Genomic DNA, 20,647 nt, shown 5'->3' on the forward strand with positions numbered 1-20,647 from the left:
AGCCTGCTCCTCCAGCAGAGACTTCTGGGTCTTACCAGTGGAACTTACTTTGCTGCCTTTCCCCTGGACTCTTTATTTTCTTTAAGGGCAGAGGGCGAGGAGGATGGCTCTGCCCCGGGGCCTATGTTGCGGGTTCCCGGGGCTGTGGGGGGTGCCCGCTAGCAGTTATGGAACTGTTTGCCCTTGCCTGGGATTTTCTGCTTTCTGGACAGTTTTTTTCGTCCCTCTCCTGTGTTTACTTCCCACATTTGCTGGTGTGTTTTCTAATCTCTTGCGTCGGTCGTGTCTCCTTTTGTTATGGTGGCCATTTTCTTTCTGCGGGTTGATTCCCCGCCTGGCCGCAGGGGCGGCGCTGTGATTTGTTTACCTGTGCCTGGGTGTGCGAGTTTGTGTTTTGGGGGAGTTTTTCACCTCCTTCAGGGGTTTTATCCTCCTGTTGCCATTTCTTTGCTTTTTCTAAGGTGTTCTGGCCGTCTTCTGTTACTCTGGGAACGCTTGGGTGGTGGTTTTTACACCGGTTTTTGCGTTTTCTGTCTGTTTCGGTCTGGGACCTGGGGTTTGGGCCCAGTATCCCTGTCAGTTTATGCTTTTTCCCACGCCTTATGTCCCTCAGTTTTCGGTCTGTTTTGGCCGTTTTACTGGGGGGTTCTGTCTGGATGCTGTGCTTTGCTCTTTCTGTGGTGCATTTCCGCCAGCAAATGTGGTGGTTTGGGCTCCCCCAGGTTCAATTCTGGGTTACTTTAGATTCTTTGGTTTCGTTCCGGAGGTTTCTTTCTCTTGGGCCCCCCCTTTGAGGGGCTCAGGAGGCCTTTGGCTACCTCGTGTGTGACTTGATTCTGCCTTCTGGGGTTCCGGGGTCTTCCTGGCTTACAGACTGCTCTTTTTGGGTCTTGGCACATGTTGGGGTTGTGCGGGGCCTTGGTTTTTGTTGTCAAGGTGGGCCTTTAGTCCGGCTTTTGTGCTCTTTCGATGCCTTCTTAGTCTGGGCGGCGCTGTGCTCTGCCTGCCGGTCGGCTGCTTGTCTTTCTTTTCTTCATATATTTTTCTAAGGGGACCCTCCTGCGACTCCCCAGAGCTTACTAGGCTGATATGCTAATGTCAGACTTTGGCATCAGTTATGTGAATGGAGCTCTATATATGTATTGCACGGTTTGGTAAACTTACTCCCATCATCTATACATGTCTTGTGCGCCCTAAGGGTTAAAAGAGAAAACCAAATTTTTTAATTTTTTTTTTATAAGCCTGTAGGTGACAAAGGCTAAATAGCCCGGAGCAGCTCATGGGTTAATTATCTTAATTAACACTTTGGCGTGCCCCGCCCGCCACCCCTCAACTGTGCGATTTGGGTCCCAGCCTTTCACGGGAGCGAGCGTTAATTCTGAAAAGTGTATACTCTCTTCAACTTTGTCACTTTAATTCTCGTTCTACGAGATTAAATTTGGTATCATTGTGTTCGCAATAAAATTCTCTATAGCACTAAATGCATATGAACTCCAAAAGCCCAGCTAATTACCCGCAGCAAACAGAGAAAGTGCGAATGAGTTACCCAGGAGCGCGCAAAAGCGATAAAATGTGTTCACTCTTTTCACTCTGGTCACCTCAATTTTTGTCCTAGGTCTTTCATTTTGGTATCAATGGGTTCGCAATAGAATTCTCTAGAGGAATATTAGCATATAAAATAAAAAACCTGGTCACGCTCCACCCGCCGACGAGTTGAAGACGGGCCACGCGTTAGCCGCGAGTGAGCACCCAGACGCCTTCCAGCTACACTCCCAATTCCTGCTCACAAATGTTTAGTATTTAGTATTTTAGTATATGTAGTATTATAGTTTAGTATTTTTTGTGTAGTAGTTGTACATCACATAAGCATTGTAGATAGCCATTTGCACAAAATAGATGGTCATTTTCTTCGTCCATTTGTGAGTTTTCCTTATGAAGTGATAATATTTGATCATTTGGTCAAAGTGATCAACACCTTTCATGTTTGTATTGTAGTCACAGATTGCATTCGCTTGTTGACAGTTACCAAACAGTCCCCCCAAAATCGGAAAAAAACCTGATTTTTGGCAATTATTTTAGTGGATGACGCAATGCTGCGTCATCCCCGAGATTACCGACAGTAAACTGATGACGCAATGCTGCGTCATGCCCGGACTAAAGTGTTAATTTAAGGTAGAATGTAATTGGTCAACAAATAAATCAGCCACAACTGGCAGAACTTGGTACTTTGAACTTTTTTGGTGGGGATTTTTTTCAGAATTCAAACTATTTTCTTTGACTCTTTAGGTTGTTTTGATGATTAGGGACCAGATTAGGCTTTATCACTTATATAAAGTTTACATATATATCCCCTAAATCATTATAAGTACTACCTTGAGGTAGTACTGTATTGTACTGTAGTGTACTGTATTTTTATATTTTGTGTTTTGGGAGGTTATTTTTTCTTGACTTCATTTCAATACATATTGACCTACAACTTTCACATATTCGAGTACGAATGTCAAACAATGTTTATTAAAACATGCAAGTAAAATAATGAATTAGAACTACAGTACCATAATTATTGTCGATAACTTGATCTTCAATTATCTTTATAATTAATATTTTCAACTTGGAGTGAGCATCAAAAATCCAGTTTCTGAACGATTCTCACCATTTTTACATATAGTGGGCACAGCTGTCTGTTCTACAATTCTATTTTATTGTTTTTTCATAAACCTTAAATGTTGGGAGTTATGGATTTTTTAGTCTAAATTTGGTGCATATTTCAAATGCCCTATTTTTTTTTACAGTAAACTACTGTATACTGAATCCTATAATAATAACAAAAACAAATGATGATTATATGCATACAGGGCATTAACAAATAACCTAACCAAACTGGGCAGCCACGAGGCATTCAAGCAGGCGATCTAGTGCGTTGCAACTACCTAAATATACTATGCAACGAAACAGCCGCTTGACCCAAGGTTTTCTGAAGAAGAATGGGTAAACAGGAGAAGGAGTGAGGAACCAGACACGCACGACTTTGGGCCAAAGGTGTTGTCGACCCAACGGCATCAGCGCAGGGTCGTCGATGACCCAACGGCATCAGCATAGGGTCGTTGACGACCCTACGTTGTCGTAGGTAGGGTTGATGCCCTACCTACCTCATGCTGCTTAACAACAAGCAGCATGATGGGGCAGAACAGGTAATCGTCACCCTGAAACAAGGGCAACGAATAACCTGCAAATTCCCACAAGGCGAGATGGGACTTGGTGGACACATCCAAAGTTCAACCAAGCCCCAACGGGGGCTTCCAGGGCCTGGAGGGGAATGTATTCCTACTGGGAAACCCCAAACACTGGTGCTGCCAAAGCCTGTTGTAACCTTGTATATTATCCGGGCAAATTGGCCCCTGTGAGGTGAGCAACCTCGGAGGCCCAGAGGAGGACTGCCCTACTGAACCTAGGTATCACCTAATAGGAACACTGGCACCCTCCCAACGGGCAATAAAGAAAACTAAACATTGAAATGAGAACCCCGAGGAAGCACCACAACCCAGGGGACCAGAACGAGGCATGGCCACTACAATTATGCAAGCTGTGCAGCCCAGTGCACCCCAACCAGCAACAATCACCCCTTACCCAGGACCAAACGAAAGTACCGAGAACTAAGCTGACCCCAAGGGCGAGGAAGAAGCCCAGCAACCACTACCTCTACAGGAATGGGAACCAGAAAGAATCAGGGAAGAGAACTCCGAGACCCAAGAGGTGTACTCAGAGGGCACTTAGGGAAGGGAGCCCCTCAGTACATGCAGCCCTTGGTACCAACTCCTGGCCACCGCACCAACGCACAGCAGGAACACCGCCCGGGTGAAAAGCCTGTCAGGCAACCGAGAACAGAGTAGACATCCGCGTCGTTTAGTTTTAGTCGACAGACGGTTTGGCTGCCGGCTCGGTGGGCCAGGACCCCCTCTACCCCTCCTGGGGGTAGGGAGTTGGCACAAACAAGCAGCGTGCGGTGTAAGGACATGTTGCTTATTAGTGTGTTTTCCTTGGGGAAAGTTTCTAGCCTCTGTTTAGTCTCAAGTTGCAATTTTTCTACCAGGAGGGGTCTATTTTGGAGCGCCTATCTTTTTGGGTGTTTACCCCGGTCGATGGTACTTGAATACTTTCCTACATGAGTGTTTCATAGGCCATTACTCCCTGCACCTCTCTGAGGGGACCATGTTCTGGATAGTGGTCCCTGGTAGACATGACAACTCCATATGACTGAAGCCCCATAATAATATTAGCTAATATCAGTCCAATAGCTCCATGGAGTCGACGGGGCTCCCCCACAGAAAACAAATATACAATTATGATCATTACTGAAAAGTTCTGGTTCCAGACTCTAGTCTGAAACACCAATATACTGGAAACAAAAAGACACTGTGCAGTCTAAATATAAAATGGCTAAACTGGCTTTTAAAAAAAGTCCTGCTAATACTTGTGTATATACTTATCACAATTAAGGAACAGTAATATAAAAAAATAATGGAGTTACAGTCAGTCATAACAAGCAAACTAAAGTGAGTAGACTTACCATATCCATAACAGCAAGTGATGGGAGGATACCAATAATGAGGTAGAACACAGTCTCCAACATCTTAAACCTCTCATGGAAAATTTGTTGATAGAGGATGCCCAGCACAGCAAGAACCCATATTCCCCATCTGTAAAAAGCCATCACTAATTTTGTATAAGCCTCAAAATTAACAATTTGTCCAAAATACTAAAATTAGTAAAAGAATGTAATGAAACTTTCCTGGTGCTATTTGCTAGTACATGTCCCACTAAGCCTTAAGACTGTACCATCTCTGACACCCATGCTGAACTTCTGGGAACCAGGTCCAGAGTCTGATTCTCTCTGTGATGTGAGGGCAGCACGGGGATCAGTGATCAACCCAAAAACTGAGGAAGCTGATCAGAAAGTCAGAAATGCTACGGGGTTCCTGCCATGAACCCCAACTGAGAACTGAGGTGGCAGGAACAGGGTGCCACAGGTGGAAAATGATGCTATGAAACAGATCCCAAGCTGTTATCTAGTACAGTGACAGTGGCTCGGCTTACGAATGCCCCTCTTTACGAACATTTCGGGTTATGAGCCCAATTTCTTTGTAAAATCAGAATCGGGTTACAAACTTTGCCTCGGGAAACGAGGTTTGTTGATACACGTGTGGCCAACCTTGCGCGTGGTGGTATGGCAACCGCACCTCAGTTTAACAGCACCTCCCGCCTAGTGACAATTGCGCCTGAATTCTTTGAAAAGAATTTCAGTGTTTTTCGGATTTTTAGGTATTTGAACATAATAGTTATTATTATTATATATCTCACCATGGGTCCTAAGAAAGCCAGTGGTAAGGTTCAGTCCAAGAAAACACATGTGAGAATGACTACAGAGGAAAAACAAGAGATCATTTGTAAATATGGAAATGGTACACTGACTGTTGAACTAGTTAGGCAGTACAACAAATCTATGTCAATGATATGCACTGTAATTGCTAAGAAAAAGAACATTATGAGTGCTTAAAGCATATTAACGAACACGGAACAAAGAACAGAAACACTTGAGGAAGTTGAAAAGTTTTTATTAATTCACCCATAGCTAGCTGTAGTAGGCTGTTATGTTAACCTTTTTAATGACAATGTGATGTCTCACTTCAGACAAGTGTTACAATGTAGGGAAAAACAAATGTCACTAGACAGGCTTTTAGTGAGAAAAACAAGCAGTGAGCCACAAGCAGGTCCTAGCGGTATGCAGGCAAAACGTGCATGAGTGTGTACCCCAGAGAAGTCATCATTGCCTGATGTTATAATGGAAAGGGCCTTTCCCTTCCAAACACTAACACCTTTCCTCCCCCTCCTCCTCACCATCTTCCATACACCAACAAGAGTCAACAATAAAGGCAAGCAATAATTTGTAAATACTTTATTACTAAAGATTTGGGTGAATTAGGTATAAAATTTACTTTGAAGTGAATTTTATGGGAGCAGGGAACAGATTAATTCAATTTACATTACAGTGGCACCTCGACTTACGATAATTTTGAGTTACGATCTAAATTTGATCGAAAAGTGCGACTTGACTTACGATAGTGTCGTCGAGTAACGATATTTGTTGGTACACGTTTGGGTCGACTGAGCGCATGGTTCCCGGTCACGCGGGCCAACCTGCCTCAGTTTACTAGAGCTGCCTGCTTAGTGACGATCACGCCTATAAGAAATTCCGTTTTAGTGGCGATTTTTTTTAACATAAAACTGATTATATCACGCCATGGGTCGCAGAAAGTCAGTGGTAAGGTTCAACCTAAGAAAATAGTTATGAGTTGAGGCAGTAGAGGATATCCCTTCTTCATTAAGAAGTATGGGAAGAACTGCAAAGTTTAGTTGAAAAAACTCACCCAGATAAAGCTGAAGCAGGCCGTGGCATCGACCTTTTAAATGACAATGTGATGTCTTACTACAGACAAGTGTTAAAATGTAGGGAAAAACAAGTGTTTTTAAGACAGATTCTTAGTAAGACAAACAAGCAGTGAGGCACAAGCAGGTCCTATTGGTATGCAGGCAAAACATGCTAGAGAGTGTATCCCAGAAAAGTCATCACTGCCTGATGTTATAATGGAAGGGGACTCCCCTTCCAAACAGTAACACCTCTACTCCTCCCCCTGCATCACCATCTTCCATATGCCATCAAGAGTCTTCCATAAAGGTAAATAAACATTTGTACTGTATTGAAGTTTGAGAACAAAACTGTATTCAGTATAAAATGTATTTATAAGTTAATATTTTGGAGGGTGGGGGAACGGATTAATTCAATTCCCTTTATTTCTTATGGGAAAAATCGCTTCAACTTACGATCCGTCTCTGGGAACGGATTACCATCGTAAGTCGATGCCCCACTGTATTTCTTATGGGAAAATTCATTTCGGTTTACAAATTTTCGGCTTACGAACCGTCTCTGGGAACGGATTAAATTTGTAAGCTGAGGTACCACTGTACTCTCTGCAGGCAACCACTGTTATAGTGGCTTATCCACAGGCCCATGATCTCCAGAGGTGAAAGTTTCAGGCTCAGTCTTTGTGGTGGTGTTTACTAGTGACGCAGAGCTCTTTTATCTTTATCGTGATTTTATCTTATAGTGATTCTTTTATCTTTCCCTTGCTCACATGGGGCTCTCTGGGGAAAGGAGAAGGCCCACATATACTGTAAATACATCCCACCACCCCCCAACCCTTAACACTTTTGTTACTCCTCAGTCAATAAAACATGTATTTGAGCATTAATATTTGATGCACTCCCCCGTTTTCAGCCACATTTGTAGCACATATACTTCACGTACCAAATTATTTAAGAATATAATACAAAAAGTTAATACAGTAATATAGCATGAGTGGGAGCCAGACATGCTTCGGAGAAAATGACATCAGCAATTATTATTTATAAATGCTAATCCACTATAATCTGTGTTGTTAAAATTCACCTGTGCACTTCTAAAACTCTATATTATGACCTTATCGATAAACCAGCAAATCCATGTTCCCTGAATAAATCGAGGGCTGCCTGTTAAAAACTGGTCTCAGTTTTTCTTGGACAACATTTTAAAATTGCATTAATATATATTGTTAAAATTTGTTAACAGATAGCCTGATTAGCTATCCAAACAAAACTTTTTGTTACATGAGAGAAAATAAAACAAACCTGAGATGAAAAGTCCAAGAGTCTTGAGGTAGTGGGCGGAGCAGCAGCCAGGGTGTATATGATGTTGCAATGAACACGTAAATCATTGCTCGATCACCGCGGTGGAGAACCTCCTTAAGTTTCCTGGAACAACAGCGGTGATAAATTTCTCAATGAATTGGTAAATCTACAGCCACAAAATTATGTGAAATTGTTCAGATACATTCTTTGCTAATTTAAGTCAAGTACAGTATATTAAATATAGCTTGAAGTGTACTGAAACACCTCTTTTCTGGGTGGTTCTGCAGTAGCCATCATTGCTTTTGGTAGGGACTAACTACCTGTTGAAGATACTGAGGATTAGTATCCCTGTGGCCCAGTCTCTGACCATGCCTCCTGGTTGCTGGTCTGATCAACCAGGCTGTTCAATGCAGTTGCTCGTAGCTTGATGTATGAGTCATATTCTGGTTGATCAGGTATCATTTTTTAAGGGGCTTGTTGAGTTCTCTTTTGAACACTGTGATAGGTTGGCCAATTATGTGTAGAGGGAGAGTTTTTAAAAATCTTGGGCCCTTGATGTTGACAGTTCTTTCTTGGCCTACCTATTGCACCTCTGCTTTTCAACGAGGCTATTTTGCACATCCTGCCATGTCTCCTGGTTTCATGTGGAGTTATTTCTGTGTGCAGATTTGGAACCACTCCCTCTAATATTTTCCAAGTTAAAATTATTATGTATTGCTCTCATCTGCACTCTGCAGAACACAAATTTTAAAATTTTTAGGAAGTCCCAATAATTTAGATTTTTTATTGAGTGGATTCAGGCAGTAAAAGACCGTTGCATGTTCTCCAGGTTGGCAATTTCTCCATCTTTGAATGGGACTGTTAGCAAGCACCATTAATACTCTCCACCCTAGAGAGTATCAACACTTTCACGTCCTAATGACGCATTATGCGACATAAAACAAAAACAAGCATAGTGGGTGATGACGCAAATGGCATCATGCATTAAATTTTGCATAGTCTTAATATTAAGTATAAACATTATGAGTGAAAGAGTTTAACATTGGGTTGTGTGCCCACCTGGAATGCTCGGCCTACCTTCCGGTGTGATTTGGGTGCCCCGCCGGGCATGTGATACTAGTAGTGCTAATATCTTAAAAAAGAATTACTGGTATGGCATCTCTTGTTTAAAAGGTCTTGTTATCCATCCTGACTTTTATCTTACTGTTGCGACAGCTACTTTATTGTGTTCTTTAAAAAAACTGTAAGGTCTTCTGACAAGATTACTCCCAAATCTTTTATATTGCTTTTTCTTTCAACACTGTGGATCGACTGCCATGTGTAATTTTCATTTTGATATTTTACTTTTTCCATAGGGCAGCAGCTAGAATTTATCTTCATTTAACATCATGTTATTTTCCGTGGCCCATTAATTGACTTGATTAACATCAGAATAAAGGTTTGCTGTGTCCTCTATAATGTCTACTCTCATGAAAATCCTACAGTCATCTGCAAAGGATGATACAGTACTATAGTTTGTATTCTTGTCTATGTCTGATATGTGTATGAGAAGGAGTACCAGAGCAAGCACAGTACTTTGGGGGACTGAGCTTTTCACAGTGGATGATCCAAATTTTGTCTTGTTGACAATTACACTCTAGGTTCTGTTTGATAGAAATTAAAGATCCATCTCCCTGCTTTGGCCATACCAATTCCTTGCATGCACATTTTTGAGCAATAACACCATGGCCACATTTGTTGAAAGCTTTTGCAAAACCTCTGTATATGACAAGCATTTTGCTTGTCTTCCATGGCATCTAAGGCCATGTCATATTGGTCTAGCAATTGAGAGGGGCTGGAGTGCCCTGTTCTGAACCCATTTTGCCCAGAGTTATGTAAACATCTTGATTCCATGTGGTTTGTGATCTTACGTCTTAGACCTTTCAAAGATTTTTTAGGGGAGGGGAGGGCTATAATTTTTTGCATCTGCTTTACTACCTTTGTGGAGCTATGTGATCTCCAGTTTTCACAATGTCAGGGATAACACCAGTATCTAGGCTCAACTTGTGACTGCACAGGTCTGTGATCCCATGCTTATCTGAACTTTGATTAGGTTGTGATCCAAGTAACACACATTTGTAATCATTATGTTCTTAATCAATTCATCACTATTTGTAAAAATATGGTTTAGGGTGTTGTCTTTTCTGGTAGGTTCTACTATTTGCTAGTTTAAGACAAATCTGTCACACATATGCAAAAAGCAATTTGTAATTACTCAAGTGATAACAAATGGCCACGCTGACCTTATTTGTGTGTGACTGTTTATTTTGACTGCTTCCTGCATGTCAGTCAAAATTGCATTTGCCACAATTTCCATTTTAGGTGCCTAAGTTGAAATCATCAAAGAAGGTGGTTTTTTGGGTAGGGTTTGAGGTTTTCTGAGCAGTATTCTATTTTCATAAGTTGGTTTTAATCCTTAGACCGCGCATATTACCGCATATATTGGGGGCCTGGTGGCGAAAAATATTTGAATTGTGTAAAAATAACTTAAAAATGTTAAACAAATCTCCAACTTATTGGCCAGTGTCGTGAAACTTTCATCAAGATATTTTCAGAAATTAATTTTAGACGAATTTTTAAAAAATAATAACGTTTTGTTGATAAGGAGAACAGTTCCTAATAACTGGAACTGAAGGATTATGCAGTAATAAAGAGATGCAAGCACCTGTCCGACACTCAAAGAGGAAGAAGAATAGTAGTAAGAAGTGTCCACAAAGTGGATACTGTATGCAGTTGGTGCCTTTATATCATTGCTGAGTAATACATAATAACACAAATAATAATGAATAACTATGTTAATATGCTCTATTTTCTTATATATCATATAAATACATTGTCTAATGTTAATATATGTTACTTTCATCAATGTCCCAAAAATATTTTTGTTAGGGAATTTTCTGGGGGAAGCCCCTACGGCTTCCCGGAGTTTACTAGGCTGATATGCTAATGTCAGACTTTGCCATCAGTCATGTGTATGGAGTTCTTATGGGCCTACCGGGGACCACGAGCCAGAACCTGGCCCGCTCCCCCTAGAGGCAAGGGGAGCAATGGCCTATAGAAACCTCCGTGTGGTTGGAAGCATTCTATGTCTGCCATCGACCGGGTCAGGCACCCAGAAAGGTAAGCATTCCAAAACAAACCCCTATTCTGGTGAAAATTGCAACCAAAACCCGAACGAGTGGATAGAACTCCCCAAACAAAGACTAGCAAACTAGTATAACGTCACCCGTCACCGCGCCGCTGTCTGCGCAGCTCCCCCCTCCCCGGGAGGGGGAAGGGGAAGCCCCATACCTTCCACGCCGGCTATCCACACCCCAGTTCTTGAGGCTGATGCTATCGGCTCGGTTGTGTGCTCTGGCTCCAGAAATTTTGCGGCGCTGTGCCTAGTGTGTGGCGGCTGTTCTCCAGGGGTGAGAGAGCCAGGAGTTACTCTTCAGTACTCGGGCTGCATGCGTCTAGGGTTTCCTTCCCTAGGTGCCCTGTATGTACTGCCCTTAGAGCTTGGGGTTGCCTTCCACAAGTTTCTCGGGGTCTGACTCTGTAGGTCCGTTTAACTGCTCGGTTTTTCGGCCGCCCTTTGGGTCCTTGGGTGTTTTGTCTCCCTCGATTACCTTAGGGTAGGAGGCAGTTTTGCACTGGTAAGGGGCGCAGGGTGCTGCACAGCTTGCTGTCACCAATCACAGCGGCCGGCTCTGTTCCTTGGGGTAAGCTGTCTTCTTGCGGAGTTTTGTTTTTGTTTTTCTTTTTGCCTTGGTTGGAGGTTCTGCCCTACTTGCCACTGGTGTTTGGCCCCGTCCTGATATTTGGTGGTGACCCCTGCTAGGTCCCCATGAGTGTACACGTCCTTGGGGTTCAGCTGTAGACAGTTTGTTTGGTAGTTTGGGGCACTGGTTAGCAGAACCCTGCCTGGGTTTACCTGAGCACGAGTCCTCTTATAGTAAACACTCAGGACCCTGGGAATTCCCTAGGGGACGCGTTGGTCCGATGGATGCGACCCCAGGGTTCCCCATAGCTTCATGCGAGTTTGAGGGTTGTTCGGTCCCGTTGTCTCAGGGCGACCCTCACTGTTTTTGCCTCCGTCACGCAGCCTGTTGGGTCAGTGCCACTTTCGACTCTGAGTCGAAGGCTATCAGTTTGTTTGTCTGCAGCCTTCTCCTTTTCTGGCAAAGAATGAGACCTGGGGATGTTGGTACTTGGTTGGTTAGGCCGGGGGTGCATCATGTTTTGTGTCCGGTTGCGGCTCTCCGCCGGTATTTGCGAGCCACGGCTTCTGTGTCCGTGTTTCCCTTCTTCCCTGATCGAGGGTGCAAGTCGCCCATGTAGTCCGCAGGATTATTAAGGCTATCCAGCCTGCTGTCTATCCCCGGGCCCATGACGTTCCCAAGTTTGCAGCTCTTGCTGTCATTTTTGGGAATGTGTCTTGGGCTGACATTCGGGCGCGTGGATTTTGGTGGTCGAACAGGGTCCTGGCTGCTCGTTACCTTGTTAACGTCTCTGGGCACTGTCGGGCTTGTGTCGTTTTGGGTTGGCAGATGCAGCCAGTTGTCTCTACTTCAGGTTGAGGAGTGAGCAGCAACAGCCTCCCGGGTAAGTCCCTCTACTTTCCTCTGTGGGTAGTTAGCTCCAGGGAGCCGTATGGCTCCCCCCCCCTGAAAACCAGCATTGAATGTAATGAAACCATTTTCTGGGTGAGACCCAGAGGCTCCCTGGCATCCCTCCCTCCCGCCGATCGGTGTTTTTTTTTGCGAGTTTTGACATCCAGCCTCAGAACTGGGGTGTGGATAGCCGGCGCGGAAGGTGTGGGGCTCCCCCTACCCCCTCCCAGGGAGGAGGGAGCTGCGCGGACAGCGGCGTGGTGACAGGTGATGTCATACTAGTTTGCTAGTTTTTGTTTGGAGAGTTCTATCCACTTGTTCAGCTTTTGGTTGCAATTTTCACCAGAATAGGGGTTTGTTTTGGGATGCTTACCTTTTTTGGTGCCTGACCCGGTCGATGGCAGACATAGAATGCTTCCAACCACACGGGGGTTTCTATAGGCCATTGTTACCCTTGCCTCTCTAGAGGGTGCCAGGTTCTGGCCGTGGTCCCCGGTAGGCCCATAAGAACTCCATACACATGACTGATGCCAAAGTCTGACATTAGCATATCAGCCTAGTAAGCTCCGGGGAGCCTCCAGGTCTCACCCAGAAAATGGCGTTTCATTACATTCAATGCTGTTTTTTTTAAGACTATTTCTTTTTTCTCCCTTGTTTATTATCTAATTTTGTTGTAACCTTTACATCCAGGAGAATGCATATGTTTCCCTAACTATGTGAAGATAGAATAAAATTTATCAACAAATAAATCAGTCACAACTCGCAAAACTTGGGACTTTTAACTTTTTTAGCTGATTTTTTCTCCAATTTCAAACTCTATTTTCTTTGTCTCTTTAGGTTGCTTTGATGATTAGAGACCATACTAGGGTTTTTCACTTATACAAAGTATACCCTAAATATATCCCCTAAATCATTATAATTATCTGTATATTTTATGTTTTTTGTGGGGTTATTTTTTCTTGACTTCATTTCAACACATATTGACCTACAACTTTCACATATTTGAGTACGAATGCCAAATAATGTTTATTAAAACATACAATTAAATTAATGAATTAAAACTACCTTCATTCATTGTTGATAACTTAAACTCTAGTTTCAGAGATAATTGAAGTTGGAGTGACTTCTAAAATTCCAATTTTGACCGATTCTCACTATTTTGACATACTGTGTTCTAAGCTGTCTGTTCTACAATCCCTTCAGAATGGATTTTTCATAAACCTTATACATTTGGAGTTATAATTTTTTTTTTGTCTAAATTTGCCGCATATTTCAAATGCCCTATTGACGATTTGTTTTACAGTAAACTATACTGAAAACCTATATTCTAATTTGATGAAAATAAAGATCATATGCTGTTCTGAGAGAGTAACAACATTAAATGAACAATTGGTGATAGTTCATTTTTTTTATTCTAAACTGAAAATCTGAAGTTTTCAATACTCAATTTTAAAATTCATTTTGATTCTCTTGTTTTTCAAGATACACTGTGATCATTTAGAGAAAGTTGGAGCATTTGCCTAGCTGATTATGCAAAAAAAATTGTAAAGTGTTTGTGCAAGTTTTAAAAAACCTATGTTAAATTATTTTGTCAAATCGTATATGTAATGTATTGCGCGGTCTAAGGGTTAAACTGCTGAGAATTTGCCTTAGGTGGTTTATATACAAAGACAATCACCACATTAGGAATTTCTAATTTGATTAATAGCATTTCCACAACATAGTTTGTTGTGTTTAGCAGCTCAGTGCAGATGAGTGTAGGTGAAGAATAGGTCTCAGAGGCTTGGTGTTTCGGGCTTGGTGAGTTACTGAGGGGGAGTTCAGAAAAAGAAACAAAATTAGAGAGTTATTAATGTACAGGAAGTCCCCAACTTTCAATGGAAATGCATTCCTAATTTTCCACTGTAAATCTATTGGTTAGAACATGACATCCTAAAGGAGCAAAGCTGAGATACATTCCCAAAGCACCAAAGTTTGGCATACTGTATTTAAAAAAACCAGCGTTGAATGTAATGAAAAGCCACTTTCTGGGCAAGACCCGGAGGCTCCCCAGAGCTATACTGGGCTGATATATGTGTATGTGTATGTGTATATGTGTATGTGTATATGTGTGTGTGTGTAGCCTAAGTGTAGTTACAGGATGAGAGCTACGCTCATGGTGTCCTGTCTTCCCAGCACTCATTGTCATATAATGCTTTGAAACTACTGACGGTTTTGGCCTCCACCACCTTCTCACTTAACTTGTTCCAACCGTCTACCACTCTATTTGCGAAGGTGAATTTTCTTATATTTCTTCGGCATCTGTGTTTAGCTAGTTTAAATCTATGACCTCTTGTTCTTGAAGTTCCAGGTCTCAGGAAGTCTTCCCTGTCGATTTTATCAATTCCTGTTACTATTTTGTATGTAGTGATCATATCACCTCTTTTTCTTCTGTCTTCTAGTTTTAGCATATTTAATGCTTCTAACCTCTCCTCGTAGCTCTTGCCCTTCAGTTCTGGGAGCCACTTAGTAGCATGTCTTTGCACCTTTTCCAGTTTGTTGATGTGCTTCTTAAGATATGGGCACCACACAACAGCTGCATATTCTAGCTTTGGCCTAACAAAAGTCATGAACAATTTCTTTAGTATATCGCCATCCATGTATTTAAAAGCAATTCTGACGTTAGAAAGCATAGCATAGGCTCCTTGCACAATATTCTTTATGTGGTCCTCAGGTGATAGTTTTCTATCTAGAACCACCCCTAGATCTCTTTCTTTATCAGAATTCTTTAAAGATTTCTCACATAATATATAGTTTGTGTGGGGTTTATGTTCTCCTATTCCACATTCCATAACATGGCATTTATTAACATTAAATTCCATTTGCCAAGTGGTGCTCCATATACTTAATTTGTCCAGGTCTTCTTGAAGGGCATGACAATCATCTAAATTTCTTATCCTTCCTATTATCTTAGCATCATCAGCAAACATGTTCATATAATTCTGTATACCAACTGGTAGATCATTTATGTAGACAATAAACATCACTGGTGCAAGAACTGAACCCTGTGGTACTCCACTTGTGACATTTCTCCATTCCGATACATTGCCTCTGATTACTGCCCTCATTTTTCTATCAGTCAGAAAATTTTTCATCCATGTTAGAAGCTTACCTGTCACCCCTCCAATATTTTCGTTTCCAGAACAACCTCTTATGTGGAACTCTGTCGAAAGCCTTTTTTAGGTCCAGATAGATGCAGTCAACCCAACCATCTCTTTCCTGTAATATTTCTGTGGCTCGATCATAGAAACTGAGTAAATTCGATACACAGGATCTTCCAGATCGAAAACCATACTGTCTGTCTGATATTATATCATTTCTCTCCAGGTGTTCTACCCATTTAGTTTTGATTAGTTTTTTTCCAATACTTTCACTATTACACTTGTCAATGATACAGGTCTATAATTGAGGGGGTCTTCCCTGCTGCCACTTTGTAGATTGGAACTATGTTAGCCTGTTTCCACATGTCTGCTACGATTCCTGTACACAGGGATACCTGAAAGATCAGGTGAAGTGGAATGCTGAGCTCAGATGCACATTCTCTCAGAACCCATGGTGAAACTCCATCTGGGCCAGCTGCCTTTGTTCTTACTGAGCTCCTTTAGCATATTTTCCACTTTCAATCTCTAGACACCTCTATCCGCTCTATGTTGTTCTCTGGAATTCTTATCGTGTCTGGTTCTCTGAAGATTTCATTTGTACAAACACACTTTGGAACTTTTCATTTAATGTTTCACACATTTCCTTTTCATTTTTCCATGAATCTGTTTCCCATTTTCAACCTCTGGATATTATCCTTTACCTGCAATTTGTTGTTTATGAATTTGTAGAATAGGCCCGGTTCTGTTTTTACATTTATCCGCTATCCCTTTTTCAAAATTTCTTTCTGCCTCTCTCCTTACTGCCGTATAGTTGTTTCTCGCATCTTTGTATCGCTGGTATGTTTGGGGGTTTGGCCTCTTCCTATACTGATTCCATTTTTGTGTCTTTTGGTCTCTGGCCCTCTCACAATTTCTGTCGAACCAATCCTGTTTTCTGGCCCTGCCTCTCTGTTTTGGTATGAATGTTTGTGTGCCTTCCTCGTATATTTTAAAAAATTTGGCATACGTTTCATTTACTTCCCTGCCTAGCAACAATTCTGTCCAATTACACTCATTAAATTTTTTTGAAGTTCCCCATAGTGACCTCTCCTTAAATCGAGTTTATCAACTGTTTCAATGTCCCCATTTTCTTCTAGATGATATCTTAAAGCATAATCAATGTCTAACAGGACATGATCACTCTTTTGCCCAAGGGAGGAAGGTACTGGATGTCAAATATCTCTTCTTCTTCCTGGTGAATACTAGATCCAGTAATGACGGTACATCTCCTTCCCTCATTCTTGTGGCCTGCTTTATGTGTTGATACAAGAATGTCTCCAGAATGAGGTTCACAAATCTGCATGTCCAAAAGTCCTCCGTTCTTTCTTCATAGTCTCCCAGTCTATTGCTTTAAAGTTTAAGTCTCCCAGTATCAACAGTCGTGATTTATCTTATCTGCTTGTACAATAATATCTCTCATGACCATTATGAAGGCCCTCTCGTTTGTGATCCAGTTCTTTCCTTTGTCCATGTGTTGCTTGCTGGTGGGCTGTAGGCATTTACAATTATCAGCTTATCATCCTGATTCCAGATCTGCAATGCCATTATGTCAATATCTCGAGGGTTTTCAAATATTAACTCTCTTACCTTCAGGTGTTTTTTCACCAGTACAGCCACTCCTCCTTCCTTCCTAGTTTTCCTGTCACGTCTCCAAACTGAATAGCCCCTTGGGGAATATGACTTCATTTATTATATTTCCTTCAAGTTTCGTCCTCTGATAATGCGACAATATCTGGGACCCTAGCTGGATTATATCTTGCAACTCCAAAGTTTTGACCTCACCTCCATCTATGTTGGTATATACAATTTTCAGGAACATGTTCCACTTTTACTTGCTCTTTACTCCCCCTTCCACTACTGATCTTGGTGCTTTGTTTTTATTTACCATTTCACTAGCTTTCCAGTCCCTGTCACTTTGTAGAAAAAAGAATTTCTGTCTTCATTTCTCTCTCCATTTAGACGTTTTGCCTCAATTAGGTTAATTTTCAGCTTTTCTGTCTTCCTTGGAGAGGTGTGTGCGTGTGTATGTATGTATGTATGTATGTATGTATGTATGTATGTATGTATGTATGTATGTATGTATGTATGTATGTATGTATGTATGTATGTATGTATGTATGTATGTATGTATATATATATATAATATAATATATATATAATATATTATATTATATTATATATATATATATATATACATACATATATATATATATGTCGTACCTAGTAGCCAGAATGCACTTCTCAGCCTACTATGCCAGGCCCGATTTGCCTAATAAGCCAAGTTTTCCTGAATTAATGTATTTTCTCAAATTTTTTCTTATGAAATGATAAAGCTACCCATTTCATTATGTATGAGGTCAATTTTTTTTATTGAAGTTAAAATTAACATAGATTTATGACCGAACCTAACCAACCCTACCTAACCTATCTTTGTAGGTTAGGTAGGTTAGGTAGTCGAAAAACAATTAATTCATGAAAACTTGGCTTATTAGGCAAATCGGGCCTTGCATAGTAGGCTGAGAAGTGCGTTCTGGCTACTAGGTACGACATACATACATACATACATATATATACATACATAATATATATATATATATATATATATATATATATATATATATATATATATATATATATATATATTAGACTATGGCAACACTCAATTGATGAGGGTTCTAGTTTACCGGGAACCACGAGCCAGAACCTGGCCCCCCTCAGAGAGGCACGAGGAGCAATGGCCTATAGACAGTCCCCATGTGATTGGAAGCAGTCTGTGTCTGCAGTCTACTACACATAAGGGGCATAACTGGCCGACCCCTCACAGTGTTCAAGAGAGAACTGGATAAGCACCTCCAAAGGATACCTGATCAACCAGGCTGTGATTCGTACGTCAGGCTGCGAGCAGCCGCGTCCAACAGCCTGGTTGATCAGTCCGGCAACCAGGAGGCCTGGTCGACGACCGGGCCGCGGGGACGCTAAGCCCCGGAAGCACCTCAAGCACTTCAAGGTACCAGGTCAGGCACCCAGAAAGGTAGGAATCCTAAAATAAACTACAACTGGTTTAAAATTGCAAACCGAAAGCCGAATGAGCAAGATGAACTCTCCGATCAGAAAACAAGCAAACAAGCAAGACATCACCACAGCCGCTGCGCCGTTATCCGCAACCTAGCCTGTTATTTGATACACAGAATACCTAGCATGCAACCAAGCCGCTGCCTGACCCTTCACATCTTCAGACGAGAAATGGGTAAATTGAACAATAAGCAAGGAACATGTCCCACAAGACTCAGGGTCATAGGTGTCATTAACCCAACAGGCAGCATGACAGAGGCAGGATGGATGATCGTTACCACGAGGCACAGGCAACGAACACCCCTCGGCACTGCACAAGGCGAGATAGGTCTTGGAAGACACATCTATGGTACCCCCAAGCCCTATAGGAATTTCCAGGGGCCCGTAGAATATGTTAGCCCTGCAGAGAGCCCAGGCACTGGGGCCAGCTAAGCTGGTAACCCCTGTCTACTGCAGGCAAAATGACAACCGGCATTGCCATGAAACCTCGGGGCAACAGAGGACTACCAAACACAACCTATGGGAGCCTAATGAGAACCTAGGCAGACCACCTCTGCAAAGGAAGTGAGAATGCATGAAAACAAAGAAACAAAAAGTACCTCGAAGCAACACACACAGACTAACCGGTCCCCAGAGAGAATCTTTGGGCACCGCTGAACGCAAGCTGCACCGGCTGCAGCGCGCCCCTCCCAGCACAAACCCACTCCCTGCTCACGGCAAGACAGGAAACCCATGACCCCCAGCAAACCCCAAGGGCGAGAACAACACCAAGTGATGAAGTCCTCAAATAGGAGTGAGGCCCGAATGACCCAGGGAGGGAAACTCTGACCCATAAGGGAAGTACTTACCAGGCACCAAGGGAAGTACTTACCAGGCACCTAGGGAAGGGAATCCTAGGTGCATGCAGCCCAGTATACTTGTAGGAACACCTGGCCACCACACAACACAGCTGGCAAAGTCACAAATACAAAACCAGGCAATAAATTGAGGCCAGAGAGTTCATGTGACACCTGGCACATCAGTTTACGAACTGAGGGTGGTGCGGCCTGCTCACCTGAGCAGGGTCCCTCCCCTCCCTGTTGGGGAAGGGTGAGGTGCTAACGAGTGGGCACGCTAGTTGGATGACATGTTGCTTGTTTCATTGTTTTCTATTGGGGTGGGGGAAGAGTTCTGGGCCTCTGTTTGGTTGTAGGTTGCAATTTTAACCAGTTAGAGATTTATAATGGTTCACCTACCTTTCACGGGTGCCTGCCTCATCGATGGCAGACATGACAAACTCTACATATAGAGCGCTCATATGGCCACTGCTCCCTTCGCCTCTGAGGAAGCCAGGGTCTGGCTCATGGCCCCCGGTAGACACTCGAATGCCAAGGACTGATGGCACCAAACTAACATGGCACATATCAGTTTGATAGCTTCAGGAAGCCGACGGGGCTCCCCTCAGAAAAATCTGGTTGAATCATTATTTTAGGAATTATAATGCACAAATATGAACACACAACTCTTCTGAATAAGTTTTGGAATGGTTTACTTGTAGTATCCAAGATAGAAGACTATATGGAAGAAAGTTGAGACACTGAAGAGGCTTGCGAGCCCTACGCCATAAATGGTTGCAGCTAACTGATGCATGTCCGAGCGACTAGCCATGACCATCATCACTGCCCCATAAATGGCAGGCAGTACAAACAGCTGAGAAAATAAAGACAATAAAAATTAACTTAAGTTAACCTAAATGTCATTTTATAAGGATTCAAGAAAATTTGAAGAAACTAATTATTGAAGATTTTTGGTAGAAAATGCTTTTATGCTGAATTTGCTTTTATTATACACTAATAAATACAAGCATTAAAATTCTTTAGCAGCATCTTATATGAGCTTTTAAAATTAAAATTAAATAAAGCTTCAACATGCAATCAAATTTACTTATGACACCTGTAAAAGGATGTTGGTCTTTATTATACCTTTAAAGCAATCATAATCATTACATACATGCCCCACCAAAAAGTATTGAATAAAGTGAAACACTATTTTGAGTGGTCC

The 20,647-nt window shown here is 42.1% G+C and overlaps 1 protein-coding gene across 1 annotated transcript in view; it reads right to left on the reverse strand.

Moving 5' to 3' along the window:
* LOC138349856 (monocyte to macrophage differentiation factor 2-like) overlaps positions 1-20,310 on the reverse strand; it is a 67,157-nt gene extending 46,847 nt beyond the window's left edge. The window contains exons 1-3 of the mRNA XM_069327835.1: positions 20,139-20,310; positions 7,723-7,845; positions 4,568-4,697 (exon numbers count right to left, since the gene is read on the reverse strand). Of these exons, the coding sequence (XP_069183936.1) occupies positions 4,568-4,697; positions 7,723-7,845; positions 20,139-20,263 (378 nt within the window). The 5' untranslated portion in view covers positions 20,264-20,310. The remainder of the gene's footprint in view (positions 1-4,567; positions 4,698-7,722; positions 7,846-20,138) is intronic.
* Between the last annotated feature and the right edge of the window lie 337 nt (positions 20,311-20,647).

The sequence above is a fragment of the Procambarus clarkii genome, chromosome 20 (genome assembly GCF_040958095.1).
Source record: "Procambarus clarkii isolate CNS0578487 chromosome 20, FALCON_Pclarkii_2.0, whole genome shotgun sequence".
Classification (NCBI taxonomy): domain Eukaryota; kingdom Metazoa; phylum Arthropoda; class Malacostraca; order Decapoda; family Cambaridae; genus Procambarus; species Procambarus clarkii.